Source organism: Eucyclogobius newberryi, unplaced genomic scaffold (genome assembly GCF_026437365.1).
Source record: "Eucyclogobius newberryi isolate DKJ021-1_F unplaced genomic scaffold, fEucNew1.0.hap1 SCAF_10, whole genome shotgun sequence".
In the NCBI taxonomy this organism is placed as follows: Eukaryota; Metazoa; Chordata; class Actinopteri; order Gobiiformes; family Gobiidae; genus Eucyclogobius; species Eucyclogobius newberryi.
The window spans coordinates 37420428-37445203 of NW_027315724.1; the positions used below are offsets into that span (position 1 = coordinate 37420428).

The 24776-nt window shown below is 48.8% G+C and overlaps 1 protein-coding gene across 14 annotated transcripts in view; it reads right to left on the reverse strand.

Moving 5' to 3' along the window:
• myo18ab (myosin XVIIIA b) overlaps window positions 1–24776 on the reverse strand; it is a 162198-nt gene that overhangs the window by 42323 nt on the left and 95099 nt on the right. For all 14 annotated transcript variants that reach the window (XM_072456319.1, XM_072456302.1, XM_072456288.1 and 11 more), the window contains 11 exons: window positions 23829–23972; window positions 19435–19524; window positions 19160–19279; window positions 15186–15297; window positions 10783–10910; window positions 8875–9029; window positions 7562–7685; window positions 6229–6336; window positions 5318–5410; window positions 4191–4301; window positions 1391–1495 (listed from right to left, as the gene is read on the reverse strand). In XM_072456319.1, the coding sequence (XP_072312420.1) occupies window positions 1391–1495; window positions 4191–4301; window positions 5318–5410; window positions 6229–6336; window positions 7562–7685; window positions 8875–9029; window positions 10783–10910; window positions 15186–15297; window positions 19160–19279; window positions 19435–19524; window positions 23829–23972 (1290 nt within the window). The remainder of the gene's footprint in view (window positions 1–1390; window positions 1496–4190; window positions 4302–5317; window positions 5411–6228; window positions 6337–7561; window positions 7686–8874; window positions 9030–10782; window positions 10911–15185; window positions 15298–19159; window positions 19280–19434; window positions 19525–23828; window positions 23973–24776) is intronic.

Below are 24776 nucleotides of genomic sequence, written 5' to 3' on the forward strand. Positions count from 1 at the left end.
TGACACTAGAACACTGGCACTAGAACACTGACACTAGAACACTGACACTAGAACACTGGCACTAGAACACTGACACTGACACTAGAACACTGACACTAGAACACTGACACTAGAACACTGACACTAGAACACTGACACTAGAACACTGACACTGACACTAGAACACTGACACTAGAACACTGACACTGACACTAGAACACTGACACTAGAACACTGACACTAGAACAATGGCACTAGAACACTGACACTAGAACACTAGCACTAGAACACTGGCACTAGAACACTAGAACACTGGCACTAGAACACTAGAACACTGGCACTAGAACACTAGAACACTGACACTAGAACACTGACACTAGAACAATGGCACTAGAACACTGACACTAGAACACTGGCACTAGAACACTGGCACTAGAACACTGACACTAGAACACTGGCACTAGAACACTAGAACACTGACACTAGAACACTGACACTAGAACACTGGCACTAGAACACTAGAACACTGACACTAGAACACTGACACTAGAACACTGGCACTAGAACACTGGCACTAGAACACTGACACTAGAACACTAGCACTAGAACACTGGCACTAGAACACTAGAACACTGGCACTAGAACACTAGAACACTGACACTAGAACACTGACACTAGAACACTGACACTAGAACACTGGCACTAGAACAATGGCACTAGAACACTGACACTAGAACACTGGCACTAGAACACTGGCACTAGAACACTGACACTAGAACACTGACACTAGAACACTGACACTAGAACACTGACACTAGAACACTGACACTGACACTAGAACACTGACACTAGAACACTGACACTAGAACAATGGCACTAGAACACTGACACTAGAACACTGACACTGACACTAGAACACTGACACTAGAACACTGACACTAGAACAATGGCACTAGAACACTGACACTAGAACACTAGCACTAGAACACTGGCACTAGAACACTGACACTAGAACACTAGCACTAGAACACTGGCACTAGAACACTAGAACACTGGCACTAGAACACTAGAACACTGGCACTAGAACACTAGAACACTGACACTAGAACACTGACACTAGAACAATGGCACTAGAACACTGACACTAGAACACTGGCACTAGAACACTAGAACACTGGCACTAGAACACTAGAACACTGGCACTAGAACACTAGAACACTGACACTAGAACACTGACACTAGAACACTGACACTAGAACACTGACACTAGAACAATGGCACTAGAACACTGACACTAGAACACTGGCACTAGAACACTGGCACTAGAACACTAGAACACTGGCACTAGAACACTGGCACTAGAACACTAGAACACTGGCACTAGAACACTAGAACACTAGAAGACGTTTACCTGGTCTTGAGCCGACAGCAGTTTGGACTCCAGTTCTCGTTTGTCCTTCAGAACCTTCTGCTTCTCGTCGTACTCTTCCTCCAGCTGAAGCTCCATTTGTTTCAACTGCAACAAACGCCACAGTCACAACTTTACAAACGTGTGACTTTCATTCACGTTAGAACATGAGAACGATCCAGAGAAACAAGAACGTTCAGAAGAACATTAAAGCAAATGAAAACCAGTTACAGCTTTCTCAACCATGTATAAAGTATTTGAGCCGCAATTTAACCAATGAGCGACCCGCGATACGGCCGCGATACGGCCGCGATACGGCCGCGATACGGCCGCGATACGCCCGCGATACGCCCGCGATACGGCCGCGATACGCCCGCGAGCGATACGGCCACGATACGGCCACGATACGGCCACGATACGGCCGCGATACACCCGCGATACGGCCACGATACGCCCGCGATACGGCCACGATACGCCCGCGATACGGCCACGATACGGCCGCGATACGCCCGCGATACGCCCGCGATACGGCCACGATACGCCCGCGATACGCCCGCGATACGCACATGTGTTTGTAGTACATTTGAGTAGAAATACTCGGAAATGTTGTGGTTTGTGCTGCTAAATGAAAAGAACATTGGGATCATAGTAACGTTAATGCACAGCATTTATTTATTTACTTATTTATCTATTTATCTAGGTCTTTATTCTAACCTCGTCCGCTCTCATGTGTAAAATAGTTGTAACAAAAGCCCAGAGTCATTAAACTCTCGCGTCTTGTTTCCTCCTGCGTCTCCGTCTTCACTTGTTTAAGGCTTTATGTGATCGCCATGGAAACGGCAGCGTCAGCGTTATTGGAAGTGCGCAGGAGCTAATTACACGGGGGCTAATGAGGTCGCGGGAAAACAACACAAAAGCACTACTGTCTTAATGGGAACCGCGGCTAACGCTAGCGCCCACGCGGCACTATCCGAGCCCAGCGGACCATGTGACCCGGAGCGGCCAATGGCGTCACTCACGGGAGCCGCGGGAGGTCGTGTTTACTAATTACATCATGAATCACGAGTCGCATCAGGCGCTTGGGCCGTTTGTTATTCACGAACGACAGAAGCGATACAGAAGATGTAAAAGCAGCAGTTTGAGGCCACAAAACCCAGAACATCTCCATGTTTGAGGCCCAGCAGCTCCTCCATGACACGTTTGTGGCCCTGCAGCTCCTCCATAACATGTTTGAGGCCCTGCAGCTCCTCCATAACATGTTTGAGGCCCTGCAGCTCCTCCATAACATGTTTGAGGCCCTGCAGCTCCTCCATAACATGTTTGAGGCCCAGCAGCTCTTCCATGACACGTTTGAGGCCCAGCAGCTCTTCCATAACATGTTTGAGGCCCTGCAGCTCCTCCATAACATGTTTGAGGCCCAGCAGCTCCTCCATAACATGTTTGAGGCCCTGCAGCTCCTCCATAACATGTTTGAGGCCCTGCAGCTCCTCCATAACATGTTTGAGGCCCAGCAGCTCTTCCATGACACGTTTGAGGCCCAGCAGCTCTTCCATGACACATTTGAGGCCCAGCAGCTCTTCCATGACACGTTTGAGGCCCTGCAGCTCCTCCATAACATGTTTGAGGCCCAGCAGCTCTTCCATGACACGTTTGAGGCCCTGCAGCTCCTCCATAACATGTTTGAGGCCCTGCAGCTCCTCCATAACATGTTTGAGGCCCAGCAGCTCTTCCATGACATGATGAGGCCCAGCAGCTCTTCCATGACATGATGAGGCCCAGCAGCTCTTCCATGACATGATGAGGCCCAGTGGCTCCTCCATAACAGTTTGAGGCCCAGCAGCTCTTCCATGACACGTTTGAGGCCCTGCAGCTCCTCCATAACATGTTTGAGGCCCTGCAGCTCCTCCATAACATGTTTGAGGCCCTGCAGCTCCTCCATAACATGTTTGAGGCCCTGCAGCTCCTCCATAACATGTTTGAGGCCCTGCAGCTCCTCCATAACATGTTTGAGGCCCAGCAGCTCTTCCATAACATGTTTGAGGCCCTGCAGCTCTTCCATGACACGTTTGAGGCCCTGCAGCTCCTCCATAACATGTTTAAGGCCCAGCAGCTCTTCCATGACATGATGAGGCCCAGCAGCTCTTCCATGACATGATGAGGCCCAGCAGCTCTTCCATGACATGATGAGGCCCAGTGGCTCCTCCATAACAGTTTGAGGCCCAGCAGCTCTTCCATGACACGTTTGAGGCCCTGCAGCTCCTCCATAACATGTTTGAGGCCCTGCAGCTCCTCCATAACATGTTTGAGGCCCTGCAGCTCCTCCATAACATGTTTGAGGCCCTGCAGCTCCTCCATAACATGTTTGAGGCCCAGCAGCTCCTCCATAACATGTTTGAGGCCCAGCAGCTCTTCCATAACATGTTTGAGGCCCTGCAGCTCCTCCATAACATGTTTGAGGCCCAGCAGCTCTTCCATGACATGATGAGGCCCTGCAGCTCCTCCATAACATGTTTGAGGCCCTGCAGCTCCTCCATAACATGTTTGAGGCCCAGCAGCTCCTCCATAACATGTTTGAGGCCCAGCAGCTCTTCCATAACATGTTTGAGGCCCTGCAGCTCCTCCATGACATGATGAGGCCCAGCAGCTCTTCCATGACATGATGAGGCCCAGCAGCTCTTCCATGACATGATGAGGCCCAGCAGCTCTTCCATGACATGATGAGGCCCAGTGGCTCTTCCATGACATGATGAGGCCCAGTGGCTCCTCCATAACAGTTTGAGGCCCAGCGGCGAGCGGCTCTGACCTTCTTGCTGCAGGACTGGCGGACCTCCTCCACCTCGTCGTCTTTGCTCTCGATGTCTTTGGAGTGAGTTTGTCTGAGACGCTCCATCTCCATCTCCAGACGAAGCTTCGCCTGAAACAAAAGCAACATTTAGTCCTCGTGATTCTATTTTATAGATGTTTATTGTTGCAGGACAAATATGAAGCATTATAAAGATGCATCTGTATCGCTGCTGTTCCCCACGGCTCTAACTGAGCTTTGACCCCATCTACTGGCAGCAGAGGGAATTAAGATAAGATAAGAACATGACGTCACAGGTAGAACGTGACGTCACAGGTAGAACGTGACGTCACAGGTAGAACGTGACGTCACAGGTAGAACGTGACGTCACAGGTAGAACGTGACGTCACAGGTAGAACGTGACGTCACAGGTAGAACGTGACGTCACAGGTAGAACGTGACGTCACAGGTAGAACATGACGTCACAGGTAGAACATGACGTCACAGGTAGAACGTGACGTCACAGGTAGAACGTGACGTCACAGGTAGAACGTGACGTCACAGGTAGAACATGACGTCACAGGTAGAACATGACGTCACAGGTAGAACGTGACGTCACAGGTAGAACATGACGTCACAGGTAGAACGTGACGTCACAGGTAGAACATGACGTCACAGGTAGAACATGACGTCACAGGTAGAACGTGACGTCACAGGTAGAACATGACGTCACAGAGCGGCGTGTTTCTGAGGCTCGGAGGGGAGAGGACGTCATCAAACTGTGAGTGAATCTAAAGCTAAACTAGCTCCTTCTAAACCTTCTGCAGTGGCTCAAACGCCCTGCTCACTTTAACCTAATGCACGTTTCACTACTTTAAATCACGGTAAAGCAAACAGACTTTAGCATGCTAACAGCGCACTTAGCATGCTAAAAGTGCACTTAGCATGCTAAAAGTGCACTTAGCATGCTAAACATTATTCACTGCTCTCACTCTGAACAGCTCCAGACCATCTCCATCTGGAAACATCTAAAAACCCTGTTCAGAGACATTTGCTGCTACGCTACGATTTCAACAGCACTACAACTCCCAGAAGCCTTTGCTGCAGACATGTGATCATGGCCGGAGGTCATTATCTTGGGGTCTCACCTGCTCCAACATCTGGATGGTCCCGGCCTGTTCGTCCAGCTCTTCTTCCTGGTCCTTCACTTTGGCCTCCAGGTCCCTCAGCTGCTTCTTCACCTGCGCCACAAGAGCAAGGACACCCGCATTAGGACCTTACACCCGCATTAGGACGTGTAACGTGGACGTTACACCCGCATTAGGACGTTACACCCACATTAGGACGTTACACCCCGCATTAGGACGTCACACCCGCATTAGGACGTTACACCCCAGCATTAGACGTTACACCCGCATTAGGACGTTACACCCGCATTAGGACGTTACTCCCGCATTAGGACGTTACACCCGCATTAGGACGTTACACCCGCATTAGGACGTCACAAGTGCATTAGGACGTCACACCCGCATTAGTACCTTAAACCCGCATTAGGACGTCACACCCGCATTAGGACGTTACACCCCGCATTAGGACGTTACACCCCAGCATTAGGACTTTACACCCGCATTAGGACGTTACACCCGCATTAGGACGTTACACCCGCATTAGGACGTTACACCCGCATTAGGACATTACACCCCGCATTAGGACGTGTAACGTGGACGTTACACCCCAGCATTAGGACGTTACACCCCAGCATTAGACGTTACACCCGCATTAGGACGTCAAACCCGCATTAGGACGTTACACCCGCATTAGGACGTTACACCCGCATTAGGACGTTACACCCGCATTAGGACGTTACACCCGCATTAGGACGTGTAACGTGGACGTTACACCCCAGCATTAGGACGTTACACCCCAGCATTAGACGTTACACCCGCATTAGGACGTCACACCCGCATTAGGACGTTACACCCGCATTAGGACGTTACACCCGCATTAGGACGTTACACCCCGCATTAGGACGTTACACCCGCATTAGGACGTGGCAGACCTTGGCGAGCGAGGCTTCGTCCTTGGTCTCTTGAGAGTTCAGGTCCAGTAGCTCCGCCTCCAGTCGGTCCAGTTTGAGGTTCACGGCGCAAACCTCCAGATCTTTGTCCTGAAGAGAGGGGCGGAGACCAGGAGATGAGAGGGGCGGAGTGTGTGTTTGTGTGTGTGAAGTGTGTGTGAAGTGTGTGTGTGTGTGTGAAGTGTGTGTGTGTGTGTGTGTGTGTGTGTGAAGTGTGTGTGAAGTGTGTGTGTGTGTGTGTGTGTGAAGTGTGTGTGTGTGTGAAGTGTGTGTAAAGTGTGTGTGTGTGTGAAGTGTGTGTGAAGTGTGTGTAAAGTGTGTGTGTGTGTGTGTGTGTGTGTGAAGTGTGTGTGTGTGTGTGAAGTGTGTGTGTGTGTGTGAAGTGTGTGTGTGTGTGAAGTGTGTGTGTGTGTGTGAAGTGTGTGAAGTGTGTAGTGTGTGAAGTGTGTGTGTGTGTGTGTGTGTGTGTGTGTGTGTGTGAAGTGTGTGTGAAGTGTGTGAAGTGTGTGTGTGTGTGTGTGTGTGTGTGTGTGTGTGTGTGTGAAGTGTGTGTGAAGTGTGTTTGAAGTGTGTGTGTGTGTGTGTGTGTGTGTGTGTGTGAAGTGTGTGTGTGTGTGTGTGTGTGTGTGTGTGTGAAGTGTGTGTGAAGTGTGTGAAGTGTGTGTGTGTGTGTGTGTGTGTGTGTGTGAAGTGTGTGTGAAGTGTGTGTGTGTGTGTGTGTGTGTGTGTGTGTAGTGTGTGTGTGTGTGTGTGTGTGTGTGTGAAGTGTATGTGTGTGTGTGTGTGAAGTGTGTGTGTGAAGTGTGTGTGTGTGTGAAGTGTGTGAAGTGTGTGTGTGTGAAGTGTGTGTGTGTGTGTGTGTGTGAAGTGTGTGAAGTGTGTGTGTGTGAAGTGTGTGTGAAGTGTGTGTGTGTGTGTGTGTGAAGTGTGTGAAGTGTGTGTGTGTGTGTGTGTGAAGTGTGTGTGTGTGTGTGTGAAGTGTGTGAAGTGTGTGTGTGAAGTGTGTGAAGTGTGTGTGAAGTGTGTGTGTGTGTGTGTGAAGTGTGTGTGTGTGAAGTGTGTGTGTGTGTGTGAAGTGTGTGAAGTGTGTGTGTGTGTGAAGTGTGTGTGTGTGAAGTGTGTGTGTGTGTGTGAAGTGTGTGAAGTGTGTGAAGTGTGTGTGAAGTGTGTGTGTGTGTGTGTGTGAAGTGTGTGTGTGTGAAGTGTGTGTGTGTGTGTGAAGTGTGTGTGTGTGTGTGTGTGTGAAGTGTGTGTGTGTGTGTGTGAAGTGTGTGTGTGTGTGTGTGTGTGTGTGTGTGTGAAGTGTGTGTCGTACCTCCAGCTGCTGTCTCACACTGAACACTTCTCCCGTCAGCATGTCCTTCTCTCGGGCCAGTTTGTCCCGAAGGCTCCTCTCCCGAGACGCTTCCTCCTGCGCCGAACTCAGCTCACTGTCGAACCTGGACGCAGCGCAACGACATCATCAGACTGTGACATCATCGGACTGTGACATCATCGGACTGTGACATCATCGGACTGTGGGTGAATAAAACGCGCCGCGATGGTCAAAGTTTCCTCTGAACTGGAGCGCGAGCCGCGACACACTTTCCAACGCTCAGTGTCACTCAGAACATTCCTGTGCGTCTTAACGTCTAAGCTAACGACTAAGCTAACGTCCACGCTAAAGTCTGAGCTAACGCGGCTGGTAAAGAGCAGACTTTGACCCCGACTTTGTGCCAGGCGTGGGCCGAATATCACGGTTCCAGAATGTCAGATATTCACATTTATAATGGAAAATTATTATTAAATGTTTAAACAACTATAATAAATCGCACATTGTTAGAAGTGAACAAAAAAACTGCTAAAAGTAGCTTTCTTATATTGGGGCTTGATGGAGATTATCACGATGATACAAAATGTTAAATTATTGTCGTATTATTGTTTATCGTGTTGTTTCAAGTTTGCTGTAACTTTTACTGACTAAAAAACACGTCTATTTTAAACTGTCCAAATGTATTCATCACTTTAACACGTTCAGAGCGTCGTAATTATCCACCGCGATGACTTTCTACGCTTTATTTTTGGACCCAAAGAGCTGCTTTACACTGTCTCTACTGGGAAAGACAGATTTGACTTTTACCGCCCCTTTAATTGGGTTCCGCCCCTTTAATTAATTAAAAACAGTCATATTTAAGTGACTTGTGTCCTCGTAGTTGAGAGTGCAGCTCGTTTTGCCCTGGAGCAGATAAAAACAGCAGTCTGCATCTAATTACAAAGTGAGGCAGGAAGTGCGCTGTTCGCGGTCGTTAGCCCGTAGCAGTTAGCATGCCGATCGCCGTTAGCTTCACAGTGACGCCCACAGGTCACTCCGGACTCTTGAAAGTGTGAAACGTGCGTATGAAGAATTAGGACGTCAGGAATGCGTAAAGAAAGTGAGGAATATTGACTGTTTTCACATTTATAAGACGTTGTAAATATCAGGTACTGCGCCTTTAAGGCCGACGCCTCCAGATCAGACGTATTAAAGTGCAGTTTATGACACAACAGCGCAGCATTTTACAGCAAATAGCAGTTTTTCTGACTAAACACAAGAGGTCATGTGCTCCTCGGGGGCAGGGCGTGGCGGGGCGTGGCGTGGCGGGGCCGTACTTCCTCTGCTTCTTCTCCAGGTCGTGGTTGCGGCTCTGTTGTCCCTCCAGGTGCAGCTTGGTGTCCTGCAGCTCTGACGTCAGCTTCTGGGCCTTCTTCTTCAGCTGCTGGACGCTCCTCTGGGCCTCCTCGTTGTCCGCCTGGAGGTCAGTGATCTGGGAGAACACACGGTCAGAGCTGAGGCGAGCGGCGGAAAGCGAAAACGCCGCGCGGAAAACCCGAGCGTCTGATTTAGTCGACGGGAAACGCGGAGTCACTGCTGCTTTTCATTTTTGCAGCCGACTCGTTTAGCTCGGCGAACATCTTGAGTTTCGTGCATAATCTGCATAATAAGAGTTAAAAAATCAGCATAAAGCGCTCCACGGACAGTTAATCTACGATGAGAAACGGGCCTGAACACAGGAGGACACGGCTGTACTGCAGTACTGATGCAGTGCAATATTTATACATACTTTAATACAAAACTGTAGAATTAAATTAAGCTAATGTTATTGTGAAACTGCCCAAGGGAATAATTGTTTTTTAAATAGAGACAAAATCAAGGTTAAAAAACTGCAGACTGAAAAGGAGAATCCTGAATAAATCGCTTTATAATTCCAACGTCCTTTTTCCTAATTGATAATATTTTGTCTGAAAACAAACAAAATCTACCACGCTCCTGGAAATGTGAAGTATAAACTCTAATCCACATTCTGGGATGAATACAAATGTAAAGGACATTCACACTTTATTAAATTGCCTAAAACACATTTTAGTGAGAGGAATCGTAAAAACTAGAAGAATGCTGCGTCCATCGTCCTCCAGAACGTTTGACTCCTTCATTTACCAAAGAACGTGTGACTTTTATATTCAGAGTAAATCAGAATAAAAGAGTCGACTTTCGGCCGGAATGATCAGCCTTTTTACAACACTTTTTTTTTTTTATTGCCATATATATTTGTTGTATTGCTGATTTCTGGATCTGGATCTAGTATGAATCTAGTGTGAATCTAGTATGGATCTAGTATGAATCTAGTATGGATCTAGTATGGATCTAGTGTGAATCTAGTGTGAATCTAGTATGGATCTAGTATGAATCTAGTGTGGATCTAGTGTGAATCTAGTGTGAATCTAGTATGGATCTAGTGTGAATCTAGTGTGAATCTAGTATGGATCTAGTGTGAATCTAATATGGATCTAGTGTGAATCTAGTGTGAATCTAGTGTGAATCTAGTGTGAATCTAGTATGGATCTAGTGTGGATCTAGTGTGAATCTAGTGTGAATCTAGTGTGAATCTAGTGTGAATCTAGTATGGATCTAGTATGAATCTAGTGTGAATCTAGTGTGAATCTAGTGTGAATCTAGTGTGAATCTAGTGTGAATCTAGTATGAATCTAGTGTGAATCTAGTATGGATCTAGTGTGAATCTAGTGTGAATCTAGTGTGAATCTAGTATGAATCTAGTGTGAATCTAGTGTGAATCTAGTATGGATCTAGTATGGATCTAGTGTGAATCTAGTGTGAATCTAGTGTGAATCTAGTATGGATCTCGTGTGAATCTAGTGTGAATCTAGTATGAATCTAGTGTGAATCTAGTATGGATCTAGTGTGAATCTAGTGTGAATCTAGTGTGAATCTAGTATGGATCTAGTGTGAATCTAGTGTGAATCTAGTATGGATCTAGTATGGATCTAGTATGGACCTAGTATGGACCTAGTATGGATTATTGGAGTTTGTTTAGTTTCTATATCTAAAACAGTATATATATATATATATATATATATATATATATATATATATATATATATATATATATATATATATATATATATATATGTCTGGAGCTGAATTGCGTGGAGAGCCTGGTCTCAGAGGACACAGAGGATGAAGGACACCTCGGTGTGCTGGTGTTTCCCACGGTTACTCACCCTGCGCTCCAGCTGCCGTTTGCTCTGCTGCTCCACCTCCATCTTGTCCTCCAGCTCCTGTTGAAGCCTCTTCTTGGTGAACTCGATCTCTCGGATGGCGCGCTCGTACTTCAACCGCCACTCGCCTCCTGACAGTAAAAGTACAGCTCTTTGTCACGTCGCTCTTCATCACTTCACACAGATCGACACGTTTTGAGGTGTGCGCCATATAAATCATTTACATCAAACACGTCGTTACCTATTTAACAAAGAAGTGACATCTTTAATCTTAACAACTAAGACCTGTTTATTCATTTAGTAACAGTCTTTAATGAGACCATTTTAAATACATTTACGTTTCATCTCTTTACTAACATTATTCCATAACTGAGCCCCAAAAAGTATGAATCTAGTATGGACCTAGTGTAAATCTAGTATGGATCTAGTATGAATCTAGTGTGGACCTAGTATGGATCTAGTATGGACCTAGTGTGAATCTAGTATGTACCTAGTATGGATCTAGTATGGACCTGGTATGGACCTAGTATATATTTAGGATGAATTTAGTATGAATCTAGTATGGACCTAGTGTGAATCTAGTATGGACCTAGTGTAAATCTAGTATGGACCTAGTGTAAATCTAGTGTGAATCTAGTATGGACCTAGTGTAAATCTAGTATGGACCTAGCGTGAATCTAGTATGGATCTAGTATGGATCTAGTATGAATCTACTACTGGACCTAGTATGGATCTAGTGTGAATCTAGTATGGATCTAGTATGAATCTACTACTGGACCTAGTATGGATCTAGTGTGAATCTAGTATGGACCTAGTGTGAATCTAGTATGGATCTAGTATGAATCTACTACTGGACCTAGTATGGATCTAGTGTGAATCTAGTATGGATCTAGTATGAATCTACTACTGGACCTAGTATGGATCTACTACTGGACCTAGTATGGATCTAGTGTGAATCTAGTATGGACCTAGTAAATATCTAGCATGGATCTAGTATGAATCTAGTGTGGATCTAGTATGAATCTAGTGTGGATCTAGTATGGACCTAGTGTGGATCTAGTATGGACCTAGTGTAAATCTAGTGTGAATCTAGTGTGGACCTAGTGTGGATCTAGTATGGCTCTAGTGTGGATCTAGTGTGGATCTAGTATGGATCTAGTATGGATCTAGTGTGGATCTAGTATGGATCTAGTATGGATCTAGTGTGGATCTAGTATGGATCTAGTGTGGATCTAGTATGGCTCTAGTGTGGATCTAGTATGGATCTAGTATGGATCTAGTATGGCTCTAGTATAGCTCTAGTGTGGATCTAGTGTGGATCTAGTATGGATCTAGTGTGGATCTAGTATGGCTCTAGTGTGGATCTAGTATGGATCTAGTATGGCTCTAGTGTGGATCTAGTATGGATCTAGTATGGCTCTAGTATAGCTCTAGTGTGGATCTAGTGTGGATCTAGTATGGATCTAGTGTGGATCTAGTATGGCTCTAGTGTGGATCTAGTATGGATCTAGTATGGCTCTAGTGTGGATCTAGTATGGCTCTAGTGTGGATCTAGTATGGCTCTAGTGTGGATCTAGTATGGATCTAGTATGGCTCTAGTGTGGATCTAGTATGGCTCTAGTGTGGATCTAGTATGGCTCTAGTGTGGATCTAGTGTGGATCTAGTATGGATCTAGTATGGATCTAGTGTGGATCTAGTATGGATCTAGTATGGATCTAGTGTGGATCTAGTATGGATCTAGTGTGGATCTAGTATGGCTCTAGTGTGGATCTAGTATGGATCTAGTATGGATCTAGTATGGCTCTAGTATAGCTCTAGTGTGGATCTAGTGTGGATCTAGTATGGATCTAGTGTGGATCTAGTATGGCTCTAGTGTGGATCTAGTATGGATCTAGTATGGCTCTAGTGTGGATCTAGTATGGATCTAGTATGGATCTAGTATGGCTCTAGTATAGCTCTAGTGTGGATCTAGTGTGGATCTAGTATGGATCTAGTGTGGATCTAGTATGGCTCTAGTGTGGATCTAGTATGGATCTAGTATGGCTCTAGTGTGGATCTAGTATGGCTCTAGTGTGGATCTAGTATGGCTCTAGTGTGGATCTAGTATGGATCTAGTATGGCTCTAGTGTGGATCTAGTATGGCTCTAGTATAGCTCTAGTATGGATCTAGTGTGGATCTAGTATGGCTCTAGTGTGGATCTAGTATGGCTCTAGTATAGCTCTAGTGTGGATCTAGTGTGGATCTAGTATGGATCTAGTGTGGATCTAGTATGGATCTAGTATGGCTCTAGTGTGGATCTAGTATGGCTCTAGTATAGCTCTAGTATGGATCTAGTGTGGCTCTAGTGTGGATCTAGTATGGCTCTAGTATAGCTCTAGTGTGGATCTAGTGTGGATCTAGTATGGATCTAGTATGGACGTAGTAGTTATTCACCCTGTATCTTCTTGACCTGTAAACATCGTGTGCTTTGAAGAGTCGATTGTAACATGTTGGTGCGACCGACTTGGCAAAGGTTTAATATTTCAATTTTAATGCAAATCAGATGTTAAAATGATGTGAATTAAGACAGTTTAGAAGCGCCGCCGTCTCGATCTTGAAACCCAAAAGTGAATAAAACTGTCACAAATGCAAATCTATTCAGAAACCTTCCACATCTCTACGTGAAAACCTCGACTCTCCAGACATTTCTGCCGGAGTGGAAAATGAAATACAGAAGCGTGAGTGTAATTTGTGAGAAATCAAAGCTCTCCTCGTGCTCTGACCTCCTCAGCGCCTCGCCCACACAACGCTCAGAAAAGAATCAATCCACATTCAGTGAAACGGCCGCACGTCCTCGCTCCGTCTTTACTTCCTCCATAGAACTCGCAATTCCATTTTTCACGTCTTTTGTCTGCGTATTGATCAAACGCCGCCTCATGTCGAGCGCTCTGGGCTTTGTGCCATTCAGCAGGAGACGCTTCTGCAGGAGACGCTTCAGCAGGAGACGCTTCAGCAGGAGACGCTTCAACAGGAGACGCTTCAGCAGGAGACGCTTCAGCAGGAGACGCTTCTGCAGGAGACGCTTCAGCAGGAGACGCTTCAGCAGGAGACGCTTCAACAGGAGACGCTTCAGCAGGAGACGCTTCAGCAGGAGACGCTTCTGCAGGAGACGCTTCTGCAGGAGACGCTTCAGCAGGAGACGCTTCTGCAGGAGACGCTTCTGCAGGAGACGCTTCAGCAGGAGACGCTTCTGCAGGAGACGCTTCTGCAGGGGACGCTTCTGCAGGAGACGCTTCTGCAGGAGACGCTTCAGCAGGAGACGCTTCTGCAAGAGACGCTTCAGCAGGAGACGCTTCTGCAGGGGACGCTTCAGCAGGAGACGCTTCTGCAGGAGACGCTTCTGCAGGAGACGCTTCAGCAGGAGACGCTTCTGCAGGAGACGCTTCAGCAGGAGACGCTTCAGCAGGAGACGCTTCTGCAGGAGACGCTTCAGCAGGAGACGCTTCTGCAGGAGACGCTTCTGCAGGGGACGCTTCTGCAGGAGACGCTTCTGCAGGAGACGCTTCAGCAGGAGACGCTTCTGCAGGAGACGCTTCAGCAGGAGACGCTTCTGCAGGAGACGCTTCAGCAGGAGACGCTTCAGCAGGAGACGCTTCTGCAGGGGACGCTTCAGCAGGAGACGCTTCTGCAGGAGACGCTTCTGCAGGAGACGCTTCAGCAGGAGACGCTTCTGCAGGAGACGCTTCTGCAGGAGACGCTTCAGCAGGAGACGCTTCAGCAGGAGACGCTTCAGCAGGAGACGCTTCTGCAGGAGACGCTTCTGCAGGGGACGCTTCTGCAGGAGACGCTTCTGCAGGAGACGCTTCAGCAGGAGACGCTTCTGCAAGAGACGCTTCAGCAGGAGACGCTTCTGCAGGGGACGCTTCAGCAGGAGACGCTTCTGCAGGAGACGCTTCTGCAGGAGACGCTTCAGCAGGAGACGCTTCAGCAGGAGACGCTTCTGCAGGAGACGCTTCAGCAGGAGACGCTTCTGCAGGGGACGCTTCTGCAGGGGACGCTTCTGCAGGAGACGCTTCAGCAGGAGACGCTTCTGCAGGAGACGCTTCAGCAGGAGACGCTTCAGCAGGAGACGCTTCTGCAGGAGACGCTTCAGCAGGAGACGCTTTATACATGAACATCACCTATTCACGTCACACAGACCGGCCTCCTGCTGGTGCCAGAGTCAGGACTAAACATGCCTCCTGCTGGTGACTAGACCTTTCTAACTTTGAAGTGTGAGGTTACAGCTCTCATTGTGCCCTCGCTCCATTGTTTGGTCGATCACACGTGTCGTCTCGTCGTCTGGTCGTCATGGGAACAGACTGGTGCAGTTGCAGGTCAGAAACAGGTTGTAGAAGCGCGTCATGAGTAAAGCTTCATAAAGACCTGAGTCGTCGTCGTCCATCTCTCCGTTCAGCTCCGAGGCCCTGATGAGACGGGTCTCCATCACCTCCATCTCCATCGTCTCCATCTGTTTCATCGTCTGGTCGAACTTTGCCTGAGAAGCAGAAAACAGGAAGTGTAACCATGGCAACACTAAGACGATTGGCTGTGGGAGGACGTCACATAAAAAGGTTGTAACGTTGTTTGTTTGAGCCCCACAGAGACAGTTTACACCATCGATGGACAAATGAAGCTGTTTTGTGGTATTATTGTGTGTCAGATCAGAACTGTTGTGTCATTTACCGTATGTTCCGGACTATAAGTGGCACTGGAGTATAAGTCGCATTTTTGGGGGAAATGTATTTGATCAAATCCAGGACCAAGAACTGTCATTTCCTCTGTAAATGCAGTTTAAAATAATAACAGATGAGAGAACAAGGTGAATTGGTGTACGTATGCTAACGCTAACACCTTAAGCTACATGACGCGGTGTACGTATGCTAACGCTAACACCTTCAGCTACATGACGCGGTGTACGAATGCTAACGCTAACACCTTCAGCTACATGACCCGGTGTACGTATGCTAACGCTAACACCTTCAGCTACAAGACGCGGTGTACGTATGCTAACGCTAACACCTTCAACTACATGACGCGGTGTACGTATGTTAACGCTAACACCTTCAGCTACATGACGCGGTGTACGTATGCTAACGCTAACACCTTCAGCTACATGACGCGGTGTACGTATGCTAATGCTAACACCTTCAACTACATGACGCGGTGTACGTATGCTAACGCTAACACCTTCAGCTACATGACGCGGTGTACGTATGCTAACGTTAACACCTTCTGCTACATGACGCGGTGTACGTATGCTAACACCTTCAGCTACATGTAGGTATGCTAACGCTAACACCTTCAGCTACATGACGTGGTGTACGTATGCTAACGCTAACACCTTCAGCTACATGACGCGGTGTACGTATGCTAACGCTAACACCTTCAGCTACATGACGCGGTGTACGTATGCTAACGCTAACACCTTCAGCTATATGGCGCGGTGTACATATGCTAACGCTAACACCTTCAGCTACATGACGCGGTGTACGTATGCTAACGCTAACACCTTCAGCTACATGACGCGGTGTACGTATGCTAACGCTAACACCTTCAGCTACATGTACGTATGCTAACGCTAACACCTTCAGCTACATGACGTGGTGTACGTATGCTAACGCTAACACCTTCAGCTACATGACGCGGTGTACGTATGCTAACGCTAACACCTTCAGCTACATGACGCGGTGTACGTATGCTAATGCTAACACCTTCAGCTACATGACGCGGTGTACGGTATGCTAACACTAACACCTTCAGCTACATGACGCGGTGTACGTATGCTAACGCTAACACCTTCAGCTAAATGATGCGGTGTACGTATGCTAACGCTAACACCTTCAGCTACATGACGCGGTGTACGTATGCTAACGCTAACACCTTCAGCTACATGACGCGGTGTACGTATGCTAACGCTAACACCTTCAGCTACATGACGCGGTGTACGTATGCTAACGCTAACACCTTCAGCTACATGACGCAGTGTACGGTATGCTAACACTAACACCTTCAGCTAAATGACGCGGTGTACGTATGCTAACGCTAACACCTTCAGCTACATGACGCGGTGTACGTATGCTAACGCTAACACCTTCAGCTACATGACGCGGTGTATGTATGCTAACGCTAACACCTTCAGCTACATGACGCGGTGTACGTATGCTAATGCTAACATCTTCAGCTACATGAGGCACAGACAGAACTGTGGTGTCTGGTATGTTAACGTAACATATGAACAGTTATTCAGATAACTATAGCATAAAGAACATGCTAACATGCTAACATGCTAACAAGTTTAGCAAAGCATCAGTTTTACCCCAAATCACTAAATCCATTGAATTCTTCTTCCTCTGTGTCACTTCTAAACAACTCCACAAACTCCAGAGGAAGAGGAAGTGCAGATTCTTCTTCTGCGTCGCTCAGAGCCTAGAGCGCCCTCTTGTGGCTGTCAGTGTGAAAGTAATGAATAATATCACATAGAAGTCGCACCCCGGACACAACTATGAAAAAAGGTGCGACTTATAGTCCGGAAATTACGGTAAGTGGATTTGGGCTCTTGTTTACAGTCTGGTTGCTCGGTAACAGCTGTGCACTGAGGCTATGACCAGCGTGACTTTGCATAAATCTGAATGTAAATATTTATGAATAGAAGATGCTGCATTTTAACTTGAGAGTCCACAAAGTCTGGGCTAAACTCTGGACATCTGTTTGGCGTCGCCGTGGCGCCCGGCTCTGGGATAATTATATTCCTGGCAGAAAACGAGATTAAACAGACGATAACGACACATGGATTTGTTTGGAGGCGTCGCCCTGAGCCACGGCTGCTGCAAACTATTCACCTGCTCAGGGGCCCAGTCGTGGGTCCGTTCGGGGGCCCAGTCGTGGGTCCGTTCGGGGGCCCAGTCGTGGGTCCGTTCGGGGGCACAGTCTGGGGCAAATTTCAATGCCCATTTTTCTTCTTGTTAGACACAGAGCGCTCACTTTGCTCCACATCGCGGCCGCTACAGGTGGTCCGGCATCTTCAGCGTCCCTCGCCAAACTCACTTCCTGTCTGCTGAAAGTGAAGCTGGCGTTCCGTTGGCGAGTCAGCCGGCGTTGTTAGCAGCACTATGCTCGTCGTTAGCAGCATATTGCCAAAGAGCTAATCCTGCAGTAAAGTGCGATTTGTCTCCATTTGCAGAGCGGCTCCATTTTCATTAGCTGTAATTGTGCCGCGTCGACAGGCGATGGGCGCGGCTCGTCTCCACGGAAACGGCAGAAAAACGAGGGACGACTTCAGAGTTATGAGAAGACACACTCTACATTTGTCCAATCAGCACCTGGCGCTCGAGACTACCGCCGTACTCTAAAACGACCACAATAAAAACGCTCAAAGTCACAGCAAACAAGAAGACTGAAGGTCAAGTTCTGTAGAAATGATGGACTCGCTCCTCAAAATGGTCAAAAAGGTCCTGCCACAGCATCTCAGGAGGGTTCAGGTCAAGACCTGCATGTGTGTTAGCTGCAGGTCATGTGTGTTAGCTGCAGGTCATGTGTGTTAGCTGCAGGTCATGTGTGTTAGCTGCAGGTCATGTTTGTTACCTGCAGCTCCTTCATGTGTGTTAGCTGCAGCTCCTTCATGTGTGTTAGCTGCAGGTCATGTTTGTTACCTGCAGCTCCTTCATGTGTGTTAGCTGCAGCTCCTTCATGTGTGTTAGCTGCAGGTCATATGTGTTAGCTGCAGGTCATGTGTGTTAGCTGCAGGTCATGTGTGTTAGCTGCAGGTCATGTGTGTTAGCTGCAGGTCATCATGTTTGTTACCTGCAGCTCCTTCATGTGTGTTAGCTGCAGGTCATGTGTGTTAGCTGCAGGTCATGTGTGTTAGCTGCAGGTCATGTTTGTTAGCTGCAGGTCATGTGTGTTAGCTGCAGGTCATGTGTGTTAGCTGCAGGTCATCATGTTTGTTACCTGCAGCTCCTTCATGTGTGTTAGCTGCAGGTCATGTGTGTTAGCTGCAGGTCATGTGTGTTAGCTGCAGGTCATGTGTGTTAGCTGCAGGTCATCATGTTTGTTACCTGCAGCTCCTTCATGTGTGTTAGCTGCAGGTCATGTGTGTTAGCTGCAGGTCATGTGTGTTAGCTGCAGGTCATGTGTGTTAGCTGCAGGTCATGTTTGTTACCTGCAGCTCCTTCATGTGTGTTAGCTGCAGCTCCTTCATGTGTGTTAGCTGCAGGTCATGTTTGTTACCTGCAGCTCCTTCATGTGTGTTAGCTGCAGCTCCTTCATGTGTGTTAGCTGCAGGTCATATGTGTTAGCTGCAGGTCATGTTTGTTAGCTGCAGGTCATGTGTGTTAGCTGCAGGTCATCATGTTTGTTACCTGCAGCTCCTTCATGTCCTTCTCCAGCCTGAGTCTCTCTCCACTCTCAGACTCCAGTAGTTGAGACGCTGACTCTCCCGTGTTTCGCTCGTCTGACAGCTCCGACGACAGCTCCGACACCTAAACAACAACCAACAAACAAACAAACAAACGTTACCGAAAATCCAGCGAGTCTGACGCCAATTCTCATTAGCATGCCCGTTAGCAGGTGAATTAGCATGTTCTTCTAAAGGTCCTTCTAAAGGTCCTTCTAAAGGTTCTAAGGGCCTCCTCACCCGGCTCTCCAGACGATCCGTGTTGAGTCGCAGCTCGTTCCTTTCCTTCTCCACCTTCTCCAGCTTCTGCTTCAGCTGCTGGATCTCCTCCTGTCACAGACACAAAAGGTCAGGCAGAAGCTCCTGTATGGGTCTCACACCAGAGGACACATGGGGCCTTAAAGCGGGTCTCTAACATCTCACACCAGAGGACACATGGGGCCTTAAAGGGGGTCTCTAACATCTCACACCAGAGGACACATGGGGCCTTAAAGCGGGTCTCTAACATCTCACACCAGAGGACACATGGGGCCTTAAAGGGGGTCTCTAACATCTCACACCAGAGGACACATGGGGCCTTAAAGGGGGTCTCTAACATCTCACACCAGAGGACACATGGGGCCTTAAAGGGGGTCTCAAACATCTCACACCAGAGGACACATGGGGCCTTAAAGCGGGTCTCTAACATCTCACACCAGAGGACACATGGGGCCTTAAAGCGGGTCTCTAACATCTCACATCAGAGGACACATGGGGCCTTAAAGGGGGTCTCAAACATCTCACACCAGAGGACACATGGGGCCTTAAAGCGGGTCTCTAACATCTCACACCAGAGGACACATGGGGCCTTAAAGCGGGTCTCTAACATCTCACACCAGAGGACACATGGGGCCTTAAAGGGGGTCTCTAACATCTCACACCAGAGGACACATGGGGCCTTAAAGCGGGTCTCTAACATCTCACACCAGAGGACACATGGGGCCTTAAAGGGGGTCTCTAACATCTCACACCAGAGGACACATGGGGCCTTAAAGCGGGTCTCTAACATCTCACACCAGAGGACACATGGGGCCTTAAAGGGGGTCTCTAACATCTCACACCAGAGGACACATGGGGCCTTAAAGCGGGTCTCTAACATCTCACACCAGAGGACACATGGGGCCTTAAAGGGGGTCTCAAACATCTCACACCAGAGGACACATGGGGCCTTAAAGCGGGTCTCTAACATCTCACACCAGAGGACACATGGGGCCTTAAAGGGGGTCTCTAACATCTCACACCAGAGGACACATGGGGCCTTAAAGCGGGTCTCTAACATCTCACACCAGAGGACACATGGGGCCTTAAAGGGGGTCTCTAACATCTCACACCAGAGGACACATGGGGCCTTAAAGGGGGTCTCAAACATCTCACACCAGAGGACACATGGGGCCTTAAAGCGGGTCTCTAACATCTCACACCAGAGGACACATGGGGCCTTAAAGGGGGTCTCTAACATCTCACACCAGAGGACACATGGGGCCTTAAAGCGGGTCTCTAACATCTCACACCAGAGGACACATGGGGCCTTAAAGGGGGTCTCTAACATCTCACACCAGAGGACACATGGGGCCTTAAAGCGGGCCTCTAACATCTCACACCAGAGGACACATGGGGCCTTAATGCGGGTCTCTAACGTCTCACCCCAGAGGACACATGGGGCCTTAAAGCGGGTCTCTAACATCTCACACCAGAGGACACATGGGGCCTAAAAGCGGGTCTCTAACATCTCACACCAGAGGACACATGGGGCCTTAAAGCGGGTCTCTAACATCTCACACCAGAGGACACATGGGGCCTTAAAGGGGGTCTCTAACATCTCACACCAGAGGACACATGGGGCCTTAAAGCGGGCCTCTAACATCTCACACTAGAGGACACATGGGGCCTTAAAGCGGGTCTCTAACATCTCACATCAGAGGACACATGGGGCCTTAAAGCGGGTCTCTAACATCTCACCCCAGAGGACACATGGGGCCTTAAAGCGGGTCTCTAACATCTCACACCAGAGGACACATGGGGCCTAAAAGCGGGTCTCTAACATCTCACACCAGAGGACACATGGGGCCTTTAAAGCGGGTCTCTAACATCTCACACCAGAGGACACATGGGGCCTTAAAGGGGGTCCCTAAAATCTCACACCAGAGGACACATGGGGCCTTAAAGCGGGTCTCTAACATCTCACACCAGAGGACACATGGGGCCTTAAAGCGGGTCTCTAACATCTCACACCAGAGGACACATGGGGCCTTTAAAGCGGGTCTCTAACATCTCACACCAGAGGACACATGGGGCCTTAAAGGGGGTCTCTAACATCTCACACCAGAGGACACATGGGGCCTAAAAGCGGGTCTCTAACATCTCACACCAGAGGACACATGGGGCCTTTAAAGCGGGTCTCTAACATCTCACACCAGAGGACACATGGGGCCTTAAAGGGGGTCCCTAAAATCTCACACCAGAGGACACATGGGGCCTTAAAGCGGGTCTCTAACATCTCACACCAGAGGACACATGGGGCCTTAAAGCGGGTCTCTAACATCTCACACCAGAGGACACATGGGGCCTTAAAGCGGGTCTCTAACATCTCACACCAGAGGACACATGGGGCCTTAAAGCGGGTCTCTAACATCTCACACCAGAGGACACATGGGGCCTTAAAGCGGGTCTCTAACATCTCACACCAGAGGACACATGGGGCCTTAAAGCGGGTCTCTAACATCTCACACCAGAGGACACATGGGGCCTTAAAGGGGGTCTCTAACATCTCACACCAGAGGACACATGGGGCCTTAAAGCGGGTCTCTAACATCTCACACCAGAGGACACATGGGGCCTTAAAGCGGGTCTCTAACATCTCACACCAGAGGACACATGGGGCCTTAAAGCGGGTCTCTAACATCTCACACCAGAGGACACATGGGGCCTTAAAGCGGGTCTCTAACATCTCACACCAGAGGACACATGGGGCCTTAAAGCGGGTCTCTAACATCTCACACCAGAGGACACATGGGGCCTTAAAGCGGGTCTCTAACATCTCACACCAGAGGACACATGGGGCCTTAAAGCGGGTCTCTAACATCTCACACCAGAGGACACATGGGGCCTTAAAGGGGGTCTCTAACATCTCACACCAGAGGACACATGGGGCCTTAAAGCGGGTCTCTAACATCTCACACCAGAGGACACATGGGGCCTTAAAGCGGGTCTCTAACATCTCACACCAGAGGACACATGGGGCCTTAAAGCGGGTCTCTAACATCTCACACCAGAGGACACATGGGGCCTTAAAGCGGGTCTCTAACATCTCACACCAGAGGACACATGGGGCCTTAAAGCGGGTCTCTAACATCTCACACCAGAGGACACATGGGGCCTCAAAGCGGGTCTCTAACATCTCACACCAGAGGACACATGGGGCCTTAAAGCGGGTCTCTAACATCTCACACCAGAGGACACATGGGGCCTTAAAGCGGGTCTCTAACATCTCACACCAGAGGACACATGGGGCCTTAAAGCGGGTCTCTAACATCTCACACCAGAGGACACATGGGGCCTTAAAGCGGGTCTCTAACATCTCACACCAGAGGACACATGGGGCCTTAAAGCGGGTCTCTAACATCTCACACCAGAGGACACATGGGGCCTTAAAGCGGGTCTTCAACGGGGCCAGTCCAGGTCTAAACCAGGACCAAGACTTCAAACAAAGACTCAACCACCAAAGGGCAAAACATGGACTAAATTGGTTAAATTAAGCAAATATTACAGACGGCAAAGATGAGTTCTGTCTTTGGAACTCTGGGAAACAACATTCTGCTCTTGACAAAGACGTGACGGACAATAATAATAAGCACTGTGGGTGTAATGCCTCATTCGTCCAGCAGGGGTCCATGGTAGAAAAAGACTCCGTTGGACTCTGGTTTTAGGAAAAAACGAAACACTTTGACTCAACAACGACCTAAACAAACTAAATATCTTTGTTTAATATGAGCCCTTTAATGGGCCATCAGCCTCCTATTGTCCCTGGCTCACTCTCTCCTCCTGTAACTGATGAGCATCTGACTGCTCTGGGTGTCGACCTCTACACTAGGTCACATTATAGTCCAGACACTATATAAGACCAGAAGGTTGAATCTTAAGCTTCATTTCTCTTTAATGTTGGTGTTTCTTGTTGAACACAGTTTGTCTCTTTAACTCTTTCTCTTCATCTTTTGTCCTGCTCAGACTCTTGTCCTCTCTGTCTTTGATCGAGCGCTTTGTGTCTTTAAGATGAAGCTGCACGACGCTCTGTGGTCCTGAACTCCAGTGTCTGTCGTGTGAGAGAGCCTCTACAATAATAAGAGCATGAATATTAAAGGTGAAACAGTTCAGACGCTTGTTCAAAGCTAAAGCCGAACATCAAACTGAATTATTCATGTCAAAACACAATCTCCATGAATCATGTCATGAATGTGTTTTCCTTGATCGTCTCTTAAAATATTAATCACAAGCTTCACATCTGTAAATATTGACTATTCAAGCTGTGAGTGTTCTTCTGTTCTGCTGCGTGTCCTGCTGCATGTTCTGCTGCGTGTCCTGCTGCGTGTCCTGCTCACGTCTTTGCCCCGGATCTGCTCCTCGCTCAGCTGCACCTCGATGAGCGGTCTCACGGTGGTGAACAGCTTCCACCAGGGCCAACCTTTGACCCCGCGGTTCTTCTGGATGTTCTTCTGGATGCAGCGGATCGCCAAGTCCTGGATCTGAAACACACACGCAGCACCAGGAAGTACACGCCATGTTCATGAGCCCCGCCCTCACGCCATGTTCTGTTCATGAGCCCCGCCCTCACGCCATGTTCTGTTCATGAGCCCCGCCCTCACGCCATGTTCTGTTCATGAGCCCCGCCCCCACGCCATGTTCTGTTCATGAGCCCCGCCCCCACGCCATGTTCTGTTCACGAGCCCCGCCCCCACGCCATGTTCTGTTCACGAGCCCCGCCCCCACGCCATGTTCTGTTCACGAGCCCCGCCCCCACGCCATGTTCTGTTCACGAGCCCCGCCCTCACGCCATGTTCTGTTCACGAGCCCCGCCCTCACGCCATGTTCTGTTCATGAGCCCCGCCCTCACGCCATGTTCTGTTCACGAGCCCCGCCCCCACGCCATGTTCTGTTCACGATGAGCCCCGCCCCCACGCCATGTTCTGTTCATGAGCCCCGCCCTCACGCCGTGTTCTGTTCACGAGCCCCGCCCTCACGCCATGTTCTGTTCATGAGCCCCGCCCCCACGCCATGTTCTGTTCACGAGCCCCGCCCTCACGCCATGTTCTGTTCACGAGCCCCGCCCTCACGCCATGTTCTGTTCATGAGCCCCGCCCTCACGCCATGTTCTGTTCATGAGCCCCGCCCCCCACGTCATTTTCTGTTCATGAGCCCCGCCCTCACGCCATGTTCTGTTCATGAGCCCCGCCCTCACGCCATGTTCTGTTCATGAGCCCCGCCCCCACGCCATGTTCTGTTCACGAGCCCCGCCCCCACGCCATGTTCTGTTCACGAGCCCCGCCCTC